The sequence below is a fragment of the Nylanderia fulva genome, unplaced genomic scaffold, assembly GCF_048542155.1.
Source record: "Nylanderia fulva isolate GAGA-0341 unplaced genomic scaffold, ASM4854215v1 Scaffold74, whole genome shotgun sequence".
NCBI lineage: Eukaryota > Metazoa > Arthropoda > Insecta > Hymenoptera > Formicidae > Nylanderia > Nylanderia fulva.
This window is the reverse complement of record NW_028190851.1, coordinates 416,692-438,772: the sequence shown is the minus strand read 5'-3', so window position 1 is coordinate 438,772 and position 22,081 is coordinate 416,692. Positions and strand designations below refer to the sequence as shown.

General features: G+C 35.4%; 3 protein-coding genes across 6 annotated transcripts; 2 read left to right on the top strand and 1 right to left on the bottom strand.

Moving 5' to 3' along the window:
* Positions 1–983: 983 nt before the first annotated feature.
* On the top strand, positions 984–13,257 carry LOC114945006 (uncharacterized). Of its 2 annotated transcripts, none has more exons than XM_029321081.2 (13): positions 984–1,110; positions 1,448–1,573; positions 1,690–1,871; positions 2,180–2,442; positions 2,518–2,713; positions 3,053–3,330; positions 3,463–3,863; positions 3,948–4,093; positions 4,350–4,681; positions 4,758–4,892; positions 5,114–5,298; positions 6,336–6,490; positions 7,600–13,257. In XM_029321081.2, exons 2-13 carry the CDS (start codon positions 1,489–1,491, stop codon positions 8,668–8,670), a joined length of 3,429 nt encoding a protein of 1,142 aa, XP_029176914.1. In that variant the 5' UTR covers positions 984–1,110; positions 1,448–1,488; the 3' UTR covers positions 8,671–13,257. The 2 variants fall into 2 exon arrangements, with proteins under 2 accessions (XP_029176914.1, XP_085345018.1); XM_085488892.1 differs by lacking the exon at positions 984–1,110 and adding an exon at positions 1,117–1,338.
* Positions 12,461–16,614, bottom strand: LOC114944982 (peptidyl-prolyl cis-trans isomerase sig-7). Of its 2 annotated transcripts, none has more exons than XM_029321050.2 (4): positions 16,388–16,614; positions 15,445–15,935; positions 14,465–14,706; positions 12,461–14,261 (listed from the first exon to the last, which is right to left on the bottom strand). In XM_029321050.2, exons 1-4 carry the CDS (start codon positions 16,455–16,457, stop codon positions 13,595–13,597), a joined length of 1,470 nt encoding a protein of 489 aa, XP_029176883.1. In that variant the 5' UTR covers positions 16,458–16,614; the 3' UTR covers positions 12,461–13,594. The 2 variants fall into 2 exon arrangements, with proteins under 2 accessions (XP_029176883.1, XP_029176884.1); XM_029321051.2 differs by having other exon boundaries at positions 15,445–15,867; positions 16,388–16,451.
* A 402-nt stretch (positions 16,615–17,016) lies between these two features.
* LOC114945014 (nucleoside hydrolase-like) lies at positions 17,017–22,055 on the top strand. 2 transcript variants are annotated; one of them, XM_029321093.2, is made up of 7 exons: positions 17,017–17,092; positions 19,303–19,508; positions 20,049–20,232; positions 20,615–20,731; positions 20,818–20,954; positions 21,500–21,827; positions 21,990–22,055. In XM_029321093.2, the coding sequence occupies exons 2-7, from the start codon at positions 19,305–19,307 to the stop codon at positions 21,998–22,000; spliced, it is 981 nt and encodes a 326-aa protein (XP_029176926.1). In that variant the 5' UTR covers positions 17,017–17,092; positions 19,303–19,304; the 3' UTR covers positions 22,001–22,055. The 2 variants fall into 2 exon arrangements, with proteins under 2 accessions (XP_029176926.1, XP_029176925.1); XM_029321092.2 differs by lacking the exon at positions 17,017–17,092 and having other exon boundaries at positions 19,020–19,508.
* The last annotated feature ends 26 nt before the right edge of the window (positions 22,056–22,081 follow it).

Here is a 22,081-nt window from a genome sequence, read left to right as displayed (position 1 = left end):
GTATATATGCTTATGCACATATGTGTGTATATATATATATGCACATAATTTCAAAAATTACATGTATGTTTCCAAATTGTACAGTGATACATAATAATAATAAAATAATAATTCAAAGAGTGGACTAATGTACAGAATGTAAGATACGGGCGCTTATTAGACTTGGCAATTGATTGCTTCTTTTACTTTGATATTTTTTCATCGCGACTTTACATATCGTCAGCGCAATAAAGACAAGGAGAGAACGACTATCAATTCTAGTCTGTTGTAGAACATGTCGTAAATTTATAGACTAATAAATATGTATTAATTACTTTTCAATATTATATTGATATTATAATAATATCTGCTATATAAATAAGTATGAAAAAAGCACATATAATGGCTGAGTGCAAAAATGTTCAGTCTGTCATCGTGAAAATTCGAATTCAAATCTATCGGTATCAACATTTTTTTTTTTAATATGTTGGAATATATAAAAATTATTAAAAATATATTTTTTTGTAAAGACAAAACTAAAAAATTCTTAAAATATAGAAAATATTGGATTAATTTATTTACGGAATTGTTTTGCATTTATATAGAACTTATAAGCATAGTAAGTATTTATAAAAAAAATATAAATATATATACATATATATTTTTATATCTTTTTTATAATTAAAATTTTTTTATAATTGTTTACATAAGCACTCTTAAAAATTATTATCTAGAAAATTATCTAGATGAATTGCCATATAATTTAATTTTTAATCTTATATTTTATCTACACTTAAAACAAAATCATCTTTATATCTTATCTAAAATGAATTATTTACATATAATATATAATATATAGTAGTGATAAAATAATAATAATAATAATTTTTTTAAATAAAAAATCTTTTTTTCTATTGAACGTTTCCAATCCGCCACAAAAAAAGGTCGCGCGTTGCGAGCGCGCCTTAACGAAGGCCCTCGCTAGCGCCACCTGGCGAGGAATGCGGCAAGCGGTTCTTTTTATTTCACGCGTACAGACACACAAGTGCGGACGAGAGTGTACCAATTTATCGGAGATAATCACGGAGAGATAAATCCTGGGTCTCAGTCTTATCGCAGTTTTCGAAACGAGTGAGTAGAAAAGTGACGGGAGGGGATGCTGGGGACCGGGGACTCGGAGCCGAGGCTCCGGCGTTCTTGTCGTCCTCTCGTCCTCGTCGTTGTCGTCGTTTGTTTCTCGGCGAAACGCGACCTCGCGCGGCCACTGCTTGGCAGATACACCCCGATGATGACTATGTCCACGACGAGACGATGCTCCGTCCCATTGTTTATTTATTTATGCAACTCCGCAAGAGATCAGTTTGAGTCTTCTCTTTTCTTCTTTTTTTTCTTCATTTCTCCTTTTTTTATTTTTTCTGGATATCTTCTGGGAAGTATACCATTTTTCACTCCCCACGTGTGTTTTCAGACGGGCATACGAAATAATCCACATCCAATGAGCTGAACCTTATGAAAATGAGCTCGCTACAGCAAGGAAACAGGTTCCTCCCATTCTCGACTGGCAATCTACAAAGAAAGCAGCTGTCTATACCAGGTACGTTTTCATAAACTGTGATTCTGGTAAAGTTGGTGGTGATAAGAGGCTGCGAGAGGTTACACTTGACAACTGTTCCAAGTATGATGCTTAGCGAAGTGTTTTCTCCTCTGCAGGTGGTCTTCCTCAAAGCTTGAGTGGTAGCGAGACTGATGTTTCCACATCTAACGAGAATCTGAGCAACGAGGAGAGATACGTCATAAGGCACACGGCGCGGCAGGAGCCGCAGGGTCAGGAGAATCAGCAGCAGAGTCCTTCTAGGTCCTCCAGTCACAAGGAAAACATACCAAATATTCAAGTACGTTTAATTGATACTATAAATGCAGGAGAAAATTGTAAACAATGGAATAATTGTGTCTTTTGCGACTCTATATTGGGCTTTCTAGCAATGACACAGTGTGATAGAGTATCATTACCTGTGTTCAGTGGAAAAAACAGCTTTGCAACTGGTGTAAAATTTATGTATGCTCTTGATCTTAGCTGAATCCAAGCCATTCCATCTTCTTTCAATACCAGTAAACAACAAAGATGGAATGATACTCTGTTGTTGCTGGAAAGCACCTATTATATTCTTACATAAAGCTGAAATGATTTGTTACGATACAGGGCAATCTGCATAATAACAGAAACAGTCTGAAAGAGAGTCTGAATGGATCAAATAGAAACAGTCTGAAGGAAAGCTTAAACGGTTCCAACAGGAATAGCCTGAAAGACAGCATCAATGGCTCCAATCGGAATAGTTTAAAGGACAATCTGAGCAATCGTAGTGTAGGCTCGAACAGAAGCAGTCTGGACGTGTCGACGAGTTCGTATAATACGTTGATTATACACAACGCTAACGACGACAGCTCATGGATACCATCCGGAAGGTAAACAAACGTTTCCTTCCTCAATTGTTCTACCTTGCATTTGTCATCTACATCTGATCAACGTACAATCAACAGATTGTCGGGCATGGTGAGGGAACACGCAGACGTGGGCTACTTGTATTGCGATGGCAATGGCAAAGGTCACACCAACAGTCCTACGATGCAATCCCTGTCCAACCTACCACACGAAGATTACGTTCACGAACATTCTAGCGGCGGTGGTTGCCAGGAAATTACAGACATCCCGGATGACTATCTCAGTCAGTCTCAGGTATGACAGGTCATTTATACAGCGAACAATGAACACCCAAGTAGCAAACTGACGTTATTAAACGTCAATATGACATTTAATGATGTCAGTTTGCTACTTGGGAAACTAAATAACGGCGAATTCTTCTCTCGAATAGCATTATAAATAATTTAATATCTCAATCAGTCTCAGATATGACATTATTTATATAACGAGCAAATAATACTCAACAGATTGACGTCATTAAATGTCAAAATGACATCATTTGACATTTAATGTCAGTTTGTTACTTGGGGAAGTAAATAATGGCAAATTTTTCTTTGGAGTAGTTTATAAATAATAATTTCAAAAAAATTACAGGTTTTGAAACATCTCGCGAAGGAGGTGAAGGTGCCGTCGTACACCAACAATGGAGACAGCTTAGAAATGAGACTAGGAGAGATGAGAATAAGGGATGGAGGGAAGCAGAGCGACAGCGAGTACGAGAACAGGCCGTCGTGCTACATATCCACGTTGTTACCGTTTAACAAGCAAAAATTTCTCGGCCCGACGGAGAAGTTGACCATATCCCGGTCGCAGCCCGACCTGTCCAAGGTCCTCAGGGAAGACTTGTATCTCACTCGAATGAGATCACCTCGGTAATCTTTATATCTCTAATGTCCGCGCATTTTCAGTATCTCTCTTTGAGTTTTTTTTAGCTGCACTAGTTCGTAGTTTATCTTTTTCTTCCCGACTTATGGAAACTTTTTGACACGCTTGAATCCTTCCAGACCGCAGACCAAGGGCCGGGAGGAGGTGGAAAGGGAGACGGCCGAGGTATGGCAGCCATCGGAGATGATTCAGCTGATAATTCAGGAGAACAACGCGCTGAAATTGGAGCTGGACCGCTGCTACAGCAAGGTCTCCAAGTCGCAGAAGCTGGAGCAAGAGGTGACGAAGGTGCATCGCGCCCACGAGGAGCTCGCGGCTTCCTGCGAACGACGGGAGAAGCTGGAACGCGCGGCACGACTGAGACTGCAGAACGATTGTCGTCGACTGAGCGAGCTGAATCGCGCCCTAAGGGACCAGATCGACCTGTTGTCCACGCGCACGGACAGCCCGTCGATCATCCAGAGCATGCGGAAAGAGCTGTCGCAGCACGAAGTACTCATCAGCCAGTTCCTCTCTCAGAGTACGACTAGACTTCCGAGTTTCACTCTACTTCCTTTTTCTAACTATCGCCTAACTCTTGCTTTCTCTCTCTCTCTCTCTCTAGACAAAGAACTGACCGCCGCGAAGGAGAGGCAGGAGATCGAACTGGCCGCCCAGCGGGCCACCCTGCAGGAGCAACGTACGCACATTGACATTCTGGACACCGCCTTGACTAACGCTCAGGGCAACGTCGTGCGGCTCGAGGAAGAAGTAACTTGATTATTTAACCGACGAAATAGATGTATAGACGATCTTCTTTATTTAACGATTAGTTTGGTGCATAATGCTTGAATTCTTGAAAATGATGAAGAATCCTAAATTTTTCGCAAACTAAGACAGTGAGATTTTATTTAAATTCTAAATGGACTCGGATAAGTCGTTAATAGAGGTGTGATATGTGATTTATGATAATATTTGTGGTAATGATCTTGGATGTTGATTACTAAAGGAGTTTTCTTCCGTACAGTGTCGCAAAAAGCAAATGTACGTGGAGAGAGTCAACCAGCTTCAGCGAGCCTTGTCTTCGCTCCAGGCGTCTAGCGATAGACGAGAGGAGACGGAAAGACAGTTGAGGGGTCAGCTGGAGAAGGAGCTGCGCGAGGGTGGCGGAGGTGGTGGTGGAGGAAATGGCAACGAGCAGACGTCGAACGGAGAGACTATCGCGGACCTGAAGCGACGGTTGCGCGAACGGGACGAGAAGATCATGTCTCTTGAAGGAGACGTCGCCAAGTGGGAGCAGCGTTACCTGGAGGAGAGCGCGCTCAGGCAAGCGGCCATCGACGCAGCCAGCTTGCCGAAGTAAGAAGAGTCTTCTCGAACTTTTACGTATTCTAATTTTCTCCCTTTACGCGATATTCATTCTTGTTCCGTTCAGAGACGCGAAAATCGCCGCTCTGGAGAAGACCAGTCAGGATGCGGAGAAGCTCATCGCCGAGGCGCGTTCGGAGAAAATGAGGCATATGGATGAGGTGCACGCCGCGCAAAAGAAATTGGCCGATCTTGAGTCCAGGTAAAGAGGAAGCTACTCATTGTAGATCGACGTCATCGAGTCGATTAAGTGCCCAGGTAGCAAACTGACGCCTAATGGCTCCATTCGACGTTTAATGACGTTTAATGATGCCATTTTGACGTTTAATGACGTCAATCGATGTCAAAATGACGCATGCTTGCTATCTGAGTGGATTATGTTATTTGGATCAATTAACTGATAGGTTTTTTTTATCCGAACAGGATGAAGGATCTGGAGTCCAAACTGGCCGAGAGAGACGCCATGATCAGGGTGTTGCAGAAACATACGTACGACAAGGTGGACAGCAGTAGCAGTAGCGGCGTGGGCAGCTATCCTGCCGCGCATTCGTCGCATTCAAGCACGTCGGCGGATCATCATACGGCGCTGACGAGCACGCCGGAACTCGGTACAGATATTCTTGCACTTATCTAAGTATTTTTAGCAAAATAATGAGAGAAAGGATGCCACAATACACTTATGGAAATTGGATTTCGCTGGAATTGGCTGGTTTCTTCATATGTTGTAGCTTATGATCTGCTGAACAAAAGATGTAATAGCCTCAGAGCTAAATAATGAACAGTTGCTGAGCTACAGCTAAGCAAACAATTTTCAGAGCCTTAATTCAGAGCTTTAATTTCATCTAGGATTTCATATAGGTTTCTCGCATTAATAATCCTACCTAAAATTGAATCTAGATAAGATTAGCTGGTTTTCTCGTATATTGTAGTTTATGATCTACTGAACAAGAAATGTAATAGATTCAAAGCTAAATACTAGATAGATTTATAGCTAGTTAAACACAAGAGATGTGGGCTCTGTGAGTTGTTTGACTGGGTGTAACTCAGTAATTGTTCATTATTTAGTTTTGAGGCTATTACATCTTTTGTTCCGTTGGTCACAAGCTACAATATATGAAGAAACCAGCCAATTTCATTGAAATCCAGTTCCATAAGGATTGTATGGGGTCCTTAATTAGTGTAAAGAAAAACAACTTCTAGGATTTTATATCATTTCAAGAACTAATCCTATCTAAAATTAAATCTTGGTAAGATCAACTGGTTTTTCTCTCATATTGTAGTTTATAATCTATTGAACAAAAAATATAGATTCAAAGCTAAATAATAGATAGTTACTGATTTACAGCTAGTTAAACACAAAAAATTTGGGCTCTGCAAGTTGTTTGACTGGGTGTAACTCAATAATTGTTCATTATTTAGCTTTGAAACTATTACATTTCAGCAGGTCACAAGCTACAATATATAAAGAAACTAGCCAATTTCACTGAAACCCAGGTAACAAGCATACGTTATTTTGATGTTTAATGACGTCAATTTGCTACTTGGGCAGTTTTCATAAGGATTATGCAGGGTTCTTAATCAGTGTAAAGAAAGCCAGTTGTGTGTGTTTTTTTAAGTATGCAACTAACTATTTTTTCTCGAATAGTGAGCAGCGTACTCGGCGGTGGCAGCGGATACGGCAGCACCGGTTCCTACGGCGTCACCGACAGCTACAAATATAGGAAACAGGGCAGCTTCGAACAGACTAACAAGAGTCTCGACGATCAACTGAAGGAGCTAGACTCGCAGCTACTTAGCAAGGTAGCAATAATTTAAGCGCATATGAACGTTTCTGACTAAATATTTAGGTGGTGATCGGGTATAATTTCGAATATATAGTGTTATCAATATTTTCTCTCTGTTTCATCGAATTCATTTCTGTCATTCTTTAAAACACATACATGCGCTTCGATTTACATTAATATATTTATCCCAGGTAACAAGTATACGTCATTTTGACGTCATTGATCAAATTTGAACTCCAAATTTGATCAATGACGTCAAAATGATATTATTTTGATTTTCTGTTCTACTTGGGCATTAAATGTCATTAATTGTCAAAATGACACCATTTTGACATCGATCGACGTCATTAAACGTCATTTGACATTGACTGACGTTATTAAACGGCATTAAACGTCAAAATGACGTCATTTTGTCGTTTAATGACGTCAGTTTACTACTTGGGATATTTCGTTTACGCATTAATATTTATCATTCCTTTTTTTTTATTAATAGAGGTACATTAATTTTTATGGACGATTACATATTTTGAGTTCTTTAGCAACATTTTAATAGTCATCGCTGATCGTGAAAATATTACAGGTCAAACATGCGAAGGTACTTGTGTTTTGTGTTGATAGCTGTTTGAAATACATTTTCCATTTTTTATTTTTAATAAAGAGCGTTTCTCAAGTTACTTTGACATTAACTTTATGTGTGATGTAACACAATAATCTCAATCTTTTCTTTTTTTTTTCTTTTTTGTTATTTTCAAAAATCATGTAACACCTTTAATAGCACCTCGAATAACACTTTTGTGTTACTATTTTACACCGATGTGTCTTTGTAAGCAACAAATTTCTCTGATTAATCTAGTATCTTCCCCTTCTTGCCAAACTTGCTGAAGTAGGTAGCCAACATAGAGTTTCTACAGATTAATTCTTTCTACTTGGTTTTCTTTTTTCTCTTTCTTCTCTCGAGTTGCTCTCCTCACTAATCCTTCCTGAAGCTCTCCCACCCAGACATCCTCCCCTCGACATCCTCGAATGTGCATGTGCGAGCGTTTTATACTGCGAGCACTAACCCCTTTTCCAGGTCCCGGTCTTCCTCTCTGCAACCCGTGCGGTTCTTTCTGTTTCTTGTTTCAGCGGGCACTTTGCTGTTTTCCAGGATTCTCTAATCCAGGCACTGCGTCGCGAAAAGGAAAAATACCCAAGCCACTACTGGCGGGTGTAGATAGCACAGGTACCTCGAGCACCGCCTCGAGCAAGAGCCGGCTCCTGGACGACTCGTCCGGCGACGTGGTGTCGCCGAGCATAATCGATTTCGCGAACGCTGCCGCGAGGCTCAAGGGCACGATCTCCAGGCTCTCGGACGGCGCCGGCGGCAAACCCACCGAGGACATGATGCTGCTGGAGAAGCAGGGCAGGAGCTCGCAGCGGCAGCGGATGACGTCGGAGGTCAGCGGAGAGCCGCGTCGCGCCGGCAGTCTGCCGCCTAGTTCGCTGCCGCGGCCGCCCAGGACCTTGAAGACGACCGGCAACCCGCGCTACTGCCGGCTGAGCGACTCTGAGACCCGGAAGAAGTCGGACCCAGGCCCGGGGATGCCGGTAGATGCGGCCGGGAGCGGCAACGCAAAGCTCGGCCGCGACTCCAGCAGCATTGAGTACGGGAGATTCGACACCGCTGCCGCCAAGGTGCTGCGCAGCAGGAAGAAGAACCCGGTGGAGAACATCTTTATGGCGAACAGTACCCTGAAGAAGTCGTCGACGGGCGCAAGCGGCGGCGGTCATGAATACGAAAGACTGCAGGCGGACACTGGCCGCAAGAAGTCATCGTCGTCGTCGTCGGCTGGGAATGGTAACAGCTGCGTGTCGGAGTTCGCGGTGAAGCATCGGGAGATTCAGAGCCGTTCGTTCATACCGCCTCCGCCTCCATCGTCATCTCGGCCTCGTATAGGCGAGTACGGTCGGCTGAGCGACGGCGAGGCCTCCTCGATGATGGCGGCGGCGAACGCTCTCAAGGCCGGAGGAGGTAGCGGCACCCTGAGAAAGCAGACGGGAGGGTCCTCCCGGGGCCAGAGCACCGGCAGCATCGTCAGCAGCAAAAGCGGGGGCCGCGACTCCGGTGGAACCGCTAGCAGCGAGGCATCGACGGCTTCCCTGCCGCCGACCAAGGCCAGGTCGATACCGCGTCCCAATTATCGCATCCAGTTCTGAGGAAGCTGTATATTTACGCGCCGTATAGTTTTCATCGAAGAGTTCCCCAGGTCTATTTGGATAGTGCGACTGGTGCCTAGGATGACTAGCATGATTGAAGATCGGAAGATCCTGTGTTCAATAGGCAATGTGTCCATTTAGGCCACTTTGGAGACTCGGTTCGATCCGTAGACAAGAGGATATGTTAAGTTAAAAGATTGAGTTATATTAGAATGTTTTCCAGCAATGAAACAGTTTTACACTGTGTGATACAAGAGGTCTGTTCGTTTTAGCTGAACTGGCTGTACTAGTTCAGATTGGAAGAAAAAAGATAAACTGAAACCTAATATTACTCCATTTGTTTGATACGCATATAAAATGGTGCGTTTGAACTGATCGGTGACTGACCAATTTACTAATTATTTGCTGCGTTCAGCAGAACAACTGCTTAGTTATCGTCTTATCAACACTCTACATTGATTTATTGGTTCTAAAAGTAAGAACCAATCACGTTCGATTGCTAATAAGCAATTTGTTCTGTTCAACGCAACCATTTACTATTTACTATTTGATACGTGTATCAAATGCTCAGTATAAATTAATTCAACGTTGACTTGTAATTGGAACACTGCTTAGCTTTTTTACTTCATTGCCAGAGTGCAGAGTCATTTTGCATAGCTTTTTCAAAATTTTAATCAGTTTTTTCGGTTTTTTTAAAGATTTTTAAATTTCACACTTAACTTCACGATTTTAAATATAAGATTGGACTATGAATATCGTCCATAATGAGACACAGCATTTTAGCTGTGTACAATTGTGTCAATTTGTGTACGTTGCTGGAAAACAGCTACCTATAAGGCAAAGTTGGGAAACTTACTTTATAAAAATAATTCGTTATTGTTACTCGTTACTGATTTTAAAAAGTAACTTGTTACCGTTATCATCATTTAAAAAGTAACAAGTCGTTACAATTTTCATTACTTTTTTTCATATATATATATATATAATAACAAACTTATATGTATATTATAAAACAAAATTTTTTTTAAATAAAAAAATCAAATTGAATAATGGCAAACTAGCCAAGAAATTTTTATTTTATTTCCACAACGTTTCGACCATCTGTTTTTCACTTGAAAAGGACCAAAAGCAGATGGTCGAAACGTTGTGGAAATAAAATAAAAATTTCTTGGCTAGTTTGGGTCGAATTAAATATATCGTTCCTATTTAAAAAAAATCAAATTAAATACTTTTAACATTTTTAAACATTTTTTTATATTAAATTAATAGGTCCTTGCTATGGTTACCTTAGATAATTATCGAGTAAATTCCGAAAAAGTTATAATAAAAGTAACGAAGTTACTTTTTGCGTTACAAATCAAATTTGTAACGCGTTACTTCCCAACTCTGCCTATATAGTTCTGTTGTTTCAGCTTTTTTTACTCCACATTGGAAGGAAAGAGATAAACTCTGAACTAGTGCAGTCAGTTCAGCTGAAAAGAACAGGTCTTATTGGATGTTCACGTTGTGCAGATAATTTAACGAAGTCAGCGTACTGGTTTCCTTTTAACTGTTAGATTCCATCTATCTTTATCTACGGTTCGACCGGTCTGGAGACACGATTCGAACGGATCTTGAGATCAATCGAGAACTTGACGCATTTGATCACATTTTAATAATTGATTTAATCGGATTAGAATTTCTGTATGAATTAAGCCGGGTCCAAAAATTAAGCAAATGAACACGAACGATAATGAAATGAATAAGCGCACGTTAATTATTAATTTGTTTAACTTTCCTTCTAGATCTAAAATATCTTGTGTAAAATATTATTTCGCGATTCTTTTAATTCTACTTTATAATTAACGCACAGAATTATATAATTATCAATTGAATAACGCTTTTATCGACATTCTTTCATACTCGTTTGCTGGATCTATGGCTTTTTTATACGTAAGATTGCGTTGTACGCGATGCGAGAGAATGGCCATAACGAGAAAAAAAAGCGCCTAAAGTTGCGTCGCGCCATTATAATTACTATTCACTATTTAATAAGCTAATCGTGCAAGCCATAAAACGGACACGAACGACACACGATCTAAAACTAACGATGTAGCGATGTAGTGTATGACCTAGTCATTACCAAAGTAACTCTCTCGAATAGAATAGGAAAGAAGAATTGTGTCTTCCTCAATCGCGTCTCGCGATCCCATCATGGCGGCCTTATAATAATATACAGAGTGGGAGGAAAGATTCTCCTACGTCAAAAGTGCCTTTTCTCATGGATCGTCTCGCGATCCTCGAAACATTATTCTTTTTTCTTCTTTTTTCTCTATCAAGGAAAAGAAGAAATTCTTTTCCTTGTGTCTTCTTTTCTTTTTTTCTTATTTCTTCTTTTCCTTGTGTCTTCTTATCTTCTTTGCCTTGTTTCTTCTTTTCTTTCTTCTTTTTTTAGATTAGTTTAATTTTATCCTTAAGCTATTCAGAAACACAATTCCTATCCTCAATTGGTCTAGGTTTCTCGAAAAAGAGAGACTGACCCGCAGACGGGACACCGTGACGTTGCGCTTTCCTTTGCAATCCTCGCAATACGCGTATCTCTTCCGCATTCGCGTATCTCTTCTTTTTCTCTTTTTTTATCATAGTACAGAGATGATACTTCTTTTCGTATAGCTTTATAATGTAATGTAATATTTTTTTCCTTAAAAATCCGCGTGTAAAAAACCCTGTGTGTATATACATACATATATATATATATATATATAATGTACAAAATGTCAAAATCCTTTAGGTTTGGATGTTGCAAATTGCATATATTTTTCTTAGGGTCCCAAATAGCAAACTGACATCATTAAACGTCAAAATGACGTATGCTTGCTATCTGGAATAATTTTATTGACCTTAAAATGACCTTGAAAAAACGTTACTCAAGCTCAAGCTGATAATGGCTAATAAATAGATCTTTTTAAATCCTACTATTTTTTAATTTTTTTCAAAAAGTTTTAATGAAATTAATGGGTTTCGACACATTTTTGTACATCCTATGTATGTATATTTTTTACAATAATTGGTAACGGAATTGAGATAGTTTCTTCGCACGAAAAAAAAAAAAAAAAAAAGAAACGAAATGACAAAACGAAAAAACGCCAAAGTAATAAAACTATTATATGTAACTATATATACATATGTATTTATATTATGTATGTATATATAGCGTATTATATATTATTATATAAAATGTCTTAATATAATTGACCGTATTTATTTGTGTGTTATGTTGTAGTCGTCTAACAATGTACGCGTGCGCGTTTATGTAATTCATAGTTCGATTTTTTTTTCTCTTTCCCCCTTTTATGTAACACGGCGCAGCTAAGCTGAACCTTCTTTCGAAAATCTTGTAACATACAGATATGGATATTGTGATGTAGCGAAGCTGTAGGATAAGGCTCTCTAAGAATAAGGCATGCGAGGTGGGGTAACGTTTCCTGCATAACAAAAGTGGCACAAAAGATTCGGAAGAAGAAAGAAGTCGATGAAAGTGGAAAATTAACGTCTTCATTCTATTGCGCTGTTGAATGATGATGATGATGATGATAATGATGATGATGATGATGATGATTATGATGATAATGATGATGATGATGATGATGATGATGATGATGATGATGATGATGATGATGATGATGATGATGATGATGATGATGATGATGATGATGATGATGATGATGATGATGATGATGATGATGATGATGATGATGATGATGATGATGATGATGATGATGATGATGATGATGATGATTTTTTCGATGACTTGGAAATCTGTAGTCTGTCTCTGCTGTTTGATTCAGCCAAGCGAACTATCGATCTGCTATCAACGTTCCTGATGTTTTCCTACTTCCTGTCTCTCCGCACCAGGAGAGACAGGCGAAGCGAGGTGGACGGGACACATCGAAAGTGTATCTTCCACGCATGCAAGAGATGATACCAAATGCGACATCACCAAAGAAAGAAAAAAAGCGTCCTACTACGGGCTGCGTAGCTAAGATACTACGTGTCCACGTGCGTAAAAACGAATATATCTATATATACACATATACATATATCGTTCCTATATAATATTTCCACGAGCTGAAGCTGAAGAAATTATCTGGGCTCTCGAAAGAGCAACTTTTGTGAGAAACGATACTCCTTCTCGAATCTACGGCGACGAGATCTCGCCGCTGGGTCCCTTCTTCCCTTTTGCTCTCTATTTTTGATACGGCCGAGTTTGCTCCAAGCGACAAGCTGTGCTATCTCATCGTGAAATTTATACACGCGAGACTTCGCGCTTTATATTTATATATCGAACGAAGTCTGTGGCTTTTTTTTCGATAGCTTTACTTATTACTGCGCTGGTACCAGTAGAATCCGTAGAACTTCCCGTGGCCTTAAAAGCGAAATAAAAAAAAAGAAAATAAAAATAAAAAATCGACTCCTTCGTTCGGAGAACTTTGCGAGAAAGGGAGCGCGGATATTCGCGCTCCCAAATGTTTTGTACTCGAAAGAATGCTGGCAATTTTGCTCGATGTAAAGAAAAAAAAGGTTTGAATTACAGCCCCTCTTATAAAATTACGCTGTTATTTATTTTCGTTTCTTGCGATAGAATAGATTGGTAAATTCAGAGATGCTGAATTCATTTCTGACAGTGAAATCTATTAATATGCTTCTATATGTGTTTGTGTAAAAATTGCATTTTTAATTATTTAAAGATAATAATTTATCACACATCATCTTATAAGAGAGTAAAAAAAATTACAGACATTTAAAAAAATCAAGCGATGTTTAAAGATGACATTTAATGACGTCATTTTGACGTTTAATGACGTCAATTTGCTACTTGCGTTATAAAATATATATATTTTTGTTTAAGTCTAATTGAGTTCTTGAAGCTTCTTCAGCACCCTCTTCATCGTTTTCTCTTGTGCTTGTGCGACCTGTGTCTAGTATCGTCGTCTTCCGTGGTCCTCTTCCTCTCGTTATCACGATGTCGACGCTCCCTATCGTGCTCGTCTCTTTTGCCCCTTCTTTCCGATTTCTCTTCGCTGTGGTCTCTCCTCCGGTCGTTGCTGTCGTCCCTCTTACTTCTCCTTTCCAACCTGTCCTCGCTGTGACCTCTCCTCTGATCCTCCTTGTCCCTATCTCCTCGTCGTTCCTCCCTCCTTTTCCTATCTCTTCGTTCATTCTCGTACCTATCGTGCGATCTGTCTTCCCTTCTCTTATCTTTATCCTCTTTCCTGCGCTCGTGCTTTCTATAATCCTTGTGCGAGCTCTTCTTCCTTCCGTCATCCCTATCTCTACCGTTGTCGTCATGATTCCTCTCGGATCTCTTCGAAGAGAAGCTCTCGTACTTCTTGTTCGTCTTGTTGTCCTCGTCGAGGTAACGGATGCCCTTTCCTTTGCCTCGCCAGCGCATCTTCGCGACCGACTGCGAGAAATCCACGTGTATCCTCCGGTCATCGATCAGGACATTATCCATTTTGAAGTACGCGTCTTCGCAGCTCTTGCGATCGCTGAATTCGATGAACGCATACTGCAAGGAGTCTCCCGTTTGATGGTCTCTTATCACTTCGCAACTACATGTGTACAAAAAATTACAATAATTAAAATTGAAACATCCAGGTAGCAAACTGCCGTCATTTTGACATTTAATGACGTCATTTTAACGTTTAATGACGTCAGTTTGACATTTAATGATGTCATTTTGACGTGTAATGCCGTCAGTTTGCTATAATAGATACATGATTTGTGACAGAAATGATTTTAAAAAAATACATACCCAACGATCTTCCCAAAACGACTGAAAATGATTTCAAGATCGTCGTCGGTCGTGACTGGATTTAATTTGCAGACAAACAGGACGTTCTCCGGCGGAGCGATATCCGCGTCCGGTATATCACCCACAATCTCTAGTATCGTGGCTCTCGCTTTTGCTTCCTTGGCCTTTTGAATTTCCATCAGCTCTTCTATGGTCATCCCTTTCATATCGTCGATCGCCTCATCCGCTCCGATTCTATCGCTCTATAAATATATATGATCATACAGAAATTAATAATTATATATATATATATAATTTAACGGATCATATATATATATATATATACAACTATTCCAAGTAGTAAACTGACGTCATTAAACGTCAAAATGATGTATCCTTGCTATCTGAGTATAATTTGTATTACAACTAGTTTACAGTTATATAATAGAGTTATTTTTATATTATTCTTATAATTAGAGTTGTATAATTATTATGTAATAACTTATAATTATCAAACTAAGATAAATTGTTAATTATTATAATTATATATAATAGTAATACATATATATAATAATAATAATAATTAGTATATAATAATTATATAACTATAATAAAATAAAATAACTATAAATATAGAATTATAATTATAATACAAATATAACTATAAATATAGAATTATAACTATAATATAAATATAACTACAAATATAGAATTATAGCTATAATATAAATATAAATATAATTATATAACTGTAACACTATAACATAAATAATTTAAAACATAATAAATATGTCGAAACTTATTAATAGACGTACTTAGAATAAATCAAATTATATACAATTTCTCTACTTAGCATAAATCAAATTATATATAAATCTCTGAAAATACAGAGAAGATTATTTGTCTGCAAACTTAAATATCTTTAAAAAGATGCGAAGATGTACATAAAGCATACATTATTAATAAGAATCGACAAAATCTTCTCATTGCCACTTTATTACCATTAGAGCTTCTTTCGTTGGTTCTGGACTTCTATCAGGAATCATCAACCCCACAGGATCGTCGAACGGATCCTCCAGGATGACAGTGTGGGATATCCTTATGTCCTGATAAGGCCTCTGATCCCCATCGCAGATGGCTTCGTTGAACTTGAGGATGATCTCCAATCCCTCCGTGATCTCTCCAAACACGCAGTGCTCATTGTCCAGGGACTGCAGCTCGGATCCCAGGGTGATGAAGAACTGGGAAGCCAGCATGTTGTTGCCGCAATTCACCATGGACAATAAACCTATCCTGTTGTGCTTGATCTTGGGCATATGCTCGGCTTCGTAATAACGCGCCTTTTCGCCTAGGACAATCCCGTAGACGCTCTCCCCGCCTTTCCCGGTGCCGGTGGGGTCTCCGGTTTGCGCGATGAAGTTGGTCTGCACCGAATGAAACAAGTTCCAATTGTAGTATTTCAGTTTGCACAACTTTAGGAAGTTCCGTGTGGCTGCAAAGGAACAAATCAATTAGTATTATTATTTCAATTTATCGTTATATGGTATATATTATATATTTTTGTATTTACATATATATATATAGTAATATATATAGTATTAGATTTTATATTTTACTTATAAAATTGAGACAATGATGATGATGATTATTATTATTATTATTTTATTTTATTATGTTATATATATATATAGTAATATAATTATTTTATATATATAATAGAAATATACATATTTTCTGTATCTTAATATGTTTTCTACATCCTAAAGAATATTTCTATTTTTCCCATTTCTCATAAACAAAAAAGAAAAAATAATAAATAAAAAATATATATCCTTGATTCATATATTTAATGTTAAAAATATTGTCTAATTTATAAATTAATAGTAAATATGTGGAATATAAATTTTCTATCATACGCTGGAAGAAATAAAGAAAAATACTTACTTTGGGGACGTTCTTCAATATAGAGATCTACCGTAAAATCGCCTATAGTGGTTTCTATTACCACTGCCATTTTTTTCAGACCTTTTTCAGTTAATGTTGTTTATATATAAATCTTTTATTGTAAAAATAAGCTATTCCTTATTTTAAAACAAGATTGTCCAACTCCACCAAGTTTAGGTTATGTACGTTTGATCCGATTATAGGTTATGTCACTGACGGAACTGTTACCATGAACCATAAAATATATATAAATGGTGTGTACTTATTTTTTTCTCTCTTTCTCTCCAACTTTATATATAAATATATTAATTATTATAAATTATTATTATATATTATAATATATACATTTACAAGATAAATAAATAAATATTTTAAAAATAAAAATAAATTTAATAATTTATAATAATAAATAATAATTATAAATAATTATAATAAAATTTTTAATAATTTAATTAATTATTAAATAATTTAATAATTATTTATATTTTTTATTTTATTTCTCGTCCCAGTTGCTGCTAAAAAGAATTGATATTCGTAGTGAAAATTATTTATATTTTTTTGAAAACGCGCGCGCATCAAAATCGACCTTCGTCGCTGCTTTTATTTTTTATATTATATATATTATGTTTCTTTCGTTTCTCTTTCTTGTCAAACAGTCAAAGCGAGTCGCAAAATGTCGAGATCCAGGAATTTTCAAGAAATAAGGTTAGACATTGAAATTCTTTCTTCAAAACACATCATTGCGAATATCAAAGAATAATTTTTATACATTTTGAGTCACCTAAATCAGGACATTTTTATTTGAATCCCGTATTATTCATAATATTTGCATTTTGACTTTCATCTTTTGTAGTGCGAAAAATTATAATTATGATTTTTATTTTGTAGAAAGATTAATTATATTGTCATTTCAGAATATTTAAAAGTCACGTAATAATATATTTGAAAAAAATTTATCAGGCAAAAGTTGTAGGGTTTTGATATATAATTATCAGAACCTTGATTGATTTTGAATAAAAGAAAAGTTATCTAATTTTTTACATAAATAATCGATTCCTCGTAATATTCGACATTAAAAATATTACAAGAGTATAAAAATGACGAAAAAGTGAATAATATATATATAATTTACAAAAATATATTTTATACTTTAATTTAATTTTACATAATTTTACATAAACTCTGAAAATAATATATGTATATCTTAATATAAAATATTTATTTGATGATCTTATATTTATATATAGATGTATATATTTATATATAGATATCATTAAATATATAAAGAAATCATTAAAGATTAGAAAGAAGATCGAGATTCAAAATATCAATTTAAACTTTATGAAGAATAAATCTTTTTATAAAGGATAGTTTAATACAGGATGAAGCTTTATGAAGAATGGATAAACTACAATTAAATTTATTTTTGTAGATACCAGTTTATCAAGGTGCCTACTCGCCTTTATTAAGCAAATATTTAGAAATATTGTTTGTTAAAAATATAAATTTATATATTATATATAATTATATTTTATATAATTATATTTTATATAATTATATAATTTTTATATATATATTATATAATTATATAATTTTTATATATATATTATATAATTATATAATTTTTATATATATATTATATAATTATACTATAATTATATATAAATATAATTATATAGTTTTTTTTTGATATACCAAAATATATATATATTATATATAGATTTCTTCTCATATATATTATATATTTTGTGCATAAAAATATATAATATATATGAGAAGAAATCTATATATAATATATATTTTGGTATATCAAAAAAAAGTATAATTATATTTATATATAATTATAGTATAATTATATAATATAAAAATTATATAATTATATAAAATATAATTATATATATATAATATATAAATTTATATTTTTAACAAACAATATTTCTAAATATTTGCTTGTTGAAATTAAAATACAATATTTATCTGAGGTAGCAATATAAAACGTTACTAAACGTCAAAATGACGTTATTTTGACGTTTAATGACGTCAGTTTACTATATACTTGGGGTAAAAAAATATCGTATATATATATTGTTATGGTTTATATATATTACAAAAAAAAAAATATATATATATATATATATATTACATGTACATTTATTCTACACAAGTTATGGGATATAAAATAAATTATTAAAATAATTTAAGTTATATATGTAAGTTATTTTGTTACAATATTTACATTTATCTTATATATACACAATATATTTATACATTTATTCTATAAATTTAAAAAAATGGCGTGCAAACGCAGTCTATTCAAATTTGTGAGACGGATATGAATGTCGTTTCAAAATTAAAATTTTCTCGTTTTATAGGTAGCAAACTGACATCATTTTGATGTTTAATGACGTCAGTTTAGATAATATATATATAAAATTTATTTACAAGACTTCTTCTTTCATTGCTCCTCTCAAAAATTTACTTTTATTTTTCAATCGTCGATAATTATTTTTTAAATTATAAAATGATTATATAATAATATATAATATAATTATATATAAATTATATAATATATATTAATTATTAGATAGTTATCGTTGAAACAGGCATAGAGTGTGCATGCTTGGATGATAAGATTTCACTTCTTATCTCTACACAAATATACATATATATAGGGGAAATCAAAGAGATAAAATTCTTGTAGGGGCGAAACATAAGCCAAAGTGACCTTTTTATTATCACTTATATAGGCTTATACAATTTCTCTTAGATATCAGTCTGCTGCTTATTTACGTACACGTCGCATGTATATAAAGCGAATTATATAATATTCTATATAGTACCTTTTATCTCTGCTCTTCCTTTTTTAACGTTTTGTCTTTGAATAAAAATGTTATCGGCAACAAAATCCGAGATAGATATGCGTAAGGTGAAAGTTCCGGAGAACATCATCGTGGATTGCGACGCCGGTCTAGACGATGCTTTAGCTTTGATTATCCTCTTGGCCGGTCATAAGGATTCCAAAATCAAAGTTAAAGCCGTCACTTGCGTGAACGGTAACACCAACGTGAACAATGTGGTGAAAAACGTGTTTAGGACGCTGGACGTGTGCGACTGCCAGGAAGTAAGTTGGATAATTTTATATAAAACATTTTTTTAATCTTTCCAAATAGCAAACATACGTCATTTTGACGTTATTATACATCACAATGAAGTCATTTTAACGTTTAATGACGTCAGTTTGCTACTTATTGGATCTTTTTTGTATGTTTTTATAAATTCCCAAGTAGCAACTGATCTGTAAATGATGAAGTCATTAGATGTCAAAATGGCGTCGTTGTGATGTATATAATAATGTTATTCGACCTCAAAATTACGTACGCTTTGCTAACTGAGTCATTTGTAATTTTAAACTGATTAAATTACACAACAGAGGATTTTATAGAGTTTTTACAAAAAGATGATAGTTTAAAAATATATTAGTAAGATATATTAAAGATATCTCATTAAATATATAAAGAAATCATTAAAGATTAGAAAGAAGAGATTCAAAATATCAATTTAAACTTTATGAAGAATAAATCTTTTTATAAAGGATAGTTTAATACAGGATGAAGCATAAATATGAAGAATGGATAAACTACAATTAAATTTATTTTTGTAGATACCAGTTTATCAAGGTGCCTACTCGCCTTTATTAAATACTCCTAATGCTGAAGAGACAGCATCTGAGGGATATCATGGATCCGATGGATTTGGAGATGTATATACTGATCAGCCAGATACGAGTAGACTGCAAAAGGAACACGCCGTGTGTGCTTTGCACAGAATTACATCAGAAGATCCTGGTAATGCATCTCATCATCATAGAATAACATATCTCAGGTAACAAGTATACGTCATTTTGACGTTCAATGACGTCATTCGACGTCATTATTTGCATCAAAGCTCGACACCCTTTATTAAATTATATTTTTCATAAAGATTCATTTTTTATAAAGTTTTATTAATTGATATTTTTATTTTGTATTTCTAATTTTTAATGATATCTTTAATGATACCTTTAATTATATATTTAAAGGTAGCAAGTATAGTCATTTTGACGTCGAATGACATTGCATTGAACATCAAAATGACATCAGTTTGACATTTAACATCAGTTTGCTACTAGAGATAATATGCAATATTTACTCAATGCATTTTATTTATCATCTCCACATTTTGATCAAGGTAACGTCTCCGTGGTCACTTTGGGTCCCCTGACAAATGTAGCAATGGCTATAAAAATGTATCCGGAATTTGTGAATAATGTGAAGGAGTTCTTTGTGATGGGTGGAAATTCATCTGGTAAGGTTGACGATTATTCGCATCATTCTAATAAATGGAACAGAGACGTTTCTCTAAGTTTGTTATTGTTTCAAACATGTTTCTAGGAATGGGTAACATAACTTCACAGGCGGAATTTAATTTTTACGCAGATCCAGAGAGTGCACACATTCTACTCAACAGCAACATCAAGCCGTTATGGTTGTTGCCATGGGAATCCTGTTTAAAATCCCAAGTAACACATGTATGTACCATTTTAGTCATAAATAAAACTGTGTAATGGCTGGTTGTTCCAACTTCTTGGAAATTTTACAAATGCATATCTTTGTCTCTTTTCAAATAAGTATTTAAAAAAAGTTTAATATATGCTATCTGTTGGGATTACCAAAAAGTGGAACAACCGACTTTAAGATAATTAAAGTATCAAACTCATGTCATCAGACGTCAAATACCGTCATTAGATGTCAAAATGATGTTACTTTGTTACTTGGGATATTGATTTGATGTCATTGAATGTTAAAATAACGTCATAAAATGGCAAAATAATCTCAAGTAGCAAACTGACATTATTAAATGTCAAAATTATGTTATTTTAACGTCTAATGACGTCATTAAATGTCAAAGTGACGTCATTTTTTCGTCTATGCGACATCATTAAACGTCGAAATGACGTCATTTTGATATTTGACGTCAGTTAGCTACTTGGGACATTGTATCGCAATAATATAATTAATTTCAATTAATTTGTGTCATTTAGAATAATAGTAACTATTGAAAATCACCTTGTAGGACTGGCGAAGAGACGTACTGGGCAAGATAAATACACCTTGTGTTCTCATGATGAACAAAATCGAGGATGGCAGACGTGTTCAAGTGAAAAAGCACTTTCTCTCTTATATAGCGTGCGATGCTTTCTTAGCCGGAATCGTCATGAGACCTGAAATGGCTAAAGAAGTCATTTCATGGCACGCGGACGTTGAATTGGGCGGTAACAAAACCCGGGGTCAGGTTGTCCTGGATCACATGCTATTCAATAAACCAAATGTGAATCTGATAAATGATTTTGATTCAGAGATGTTTAAAGATGTGTTAGTGAGCGCAGCGCGTACATTGCGGGGTGATTATTATTATTAATTATTTTCTGCGTCCCAAAATGGCGGCTACACAGACGAATATTGCACGATTTAATTATTTTACTTAGATTTATAAAAGTAATTTTTTTCTACATAATATATCTGTAATGTTTCCATATTTTTTCACTCTTTTTATGAATTTGCAGAGATTAAATAAAGCAGAGGATGCAATTATATGAATAAACGGAATAAATCGGAGCAAAAAGGAAAGGAAGAGACTGAGAATTTATTTTCAAGA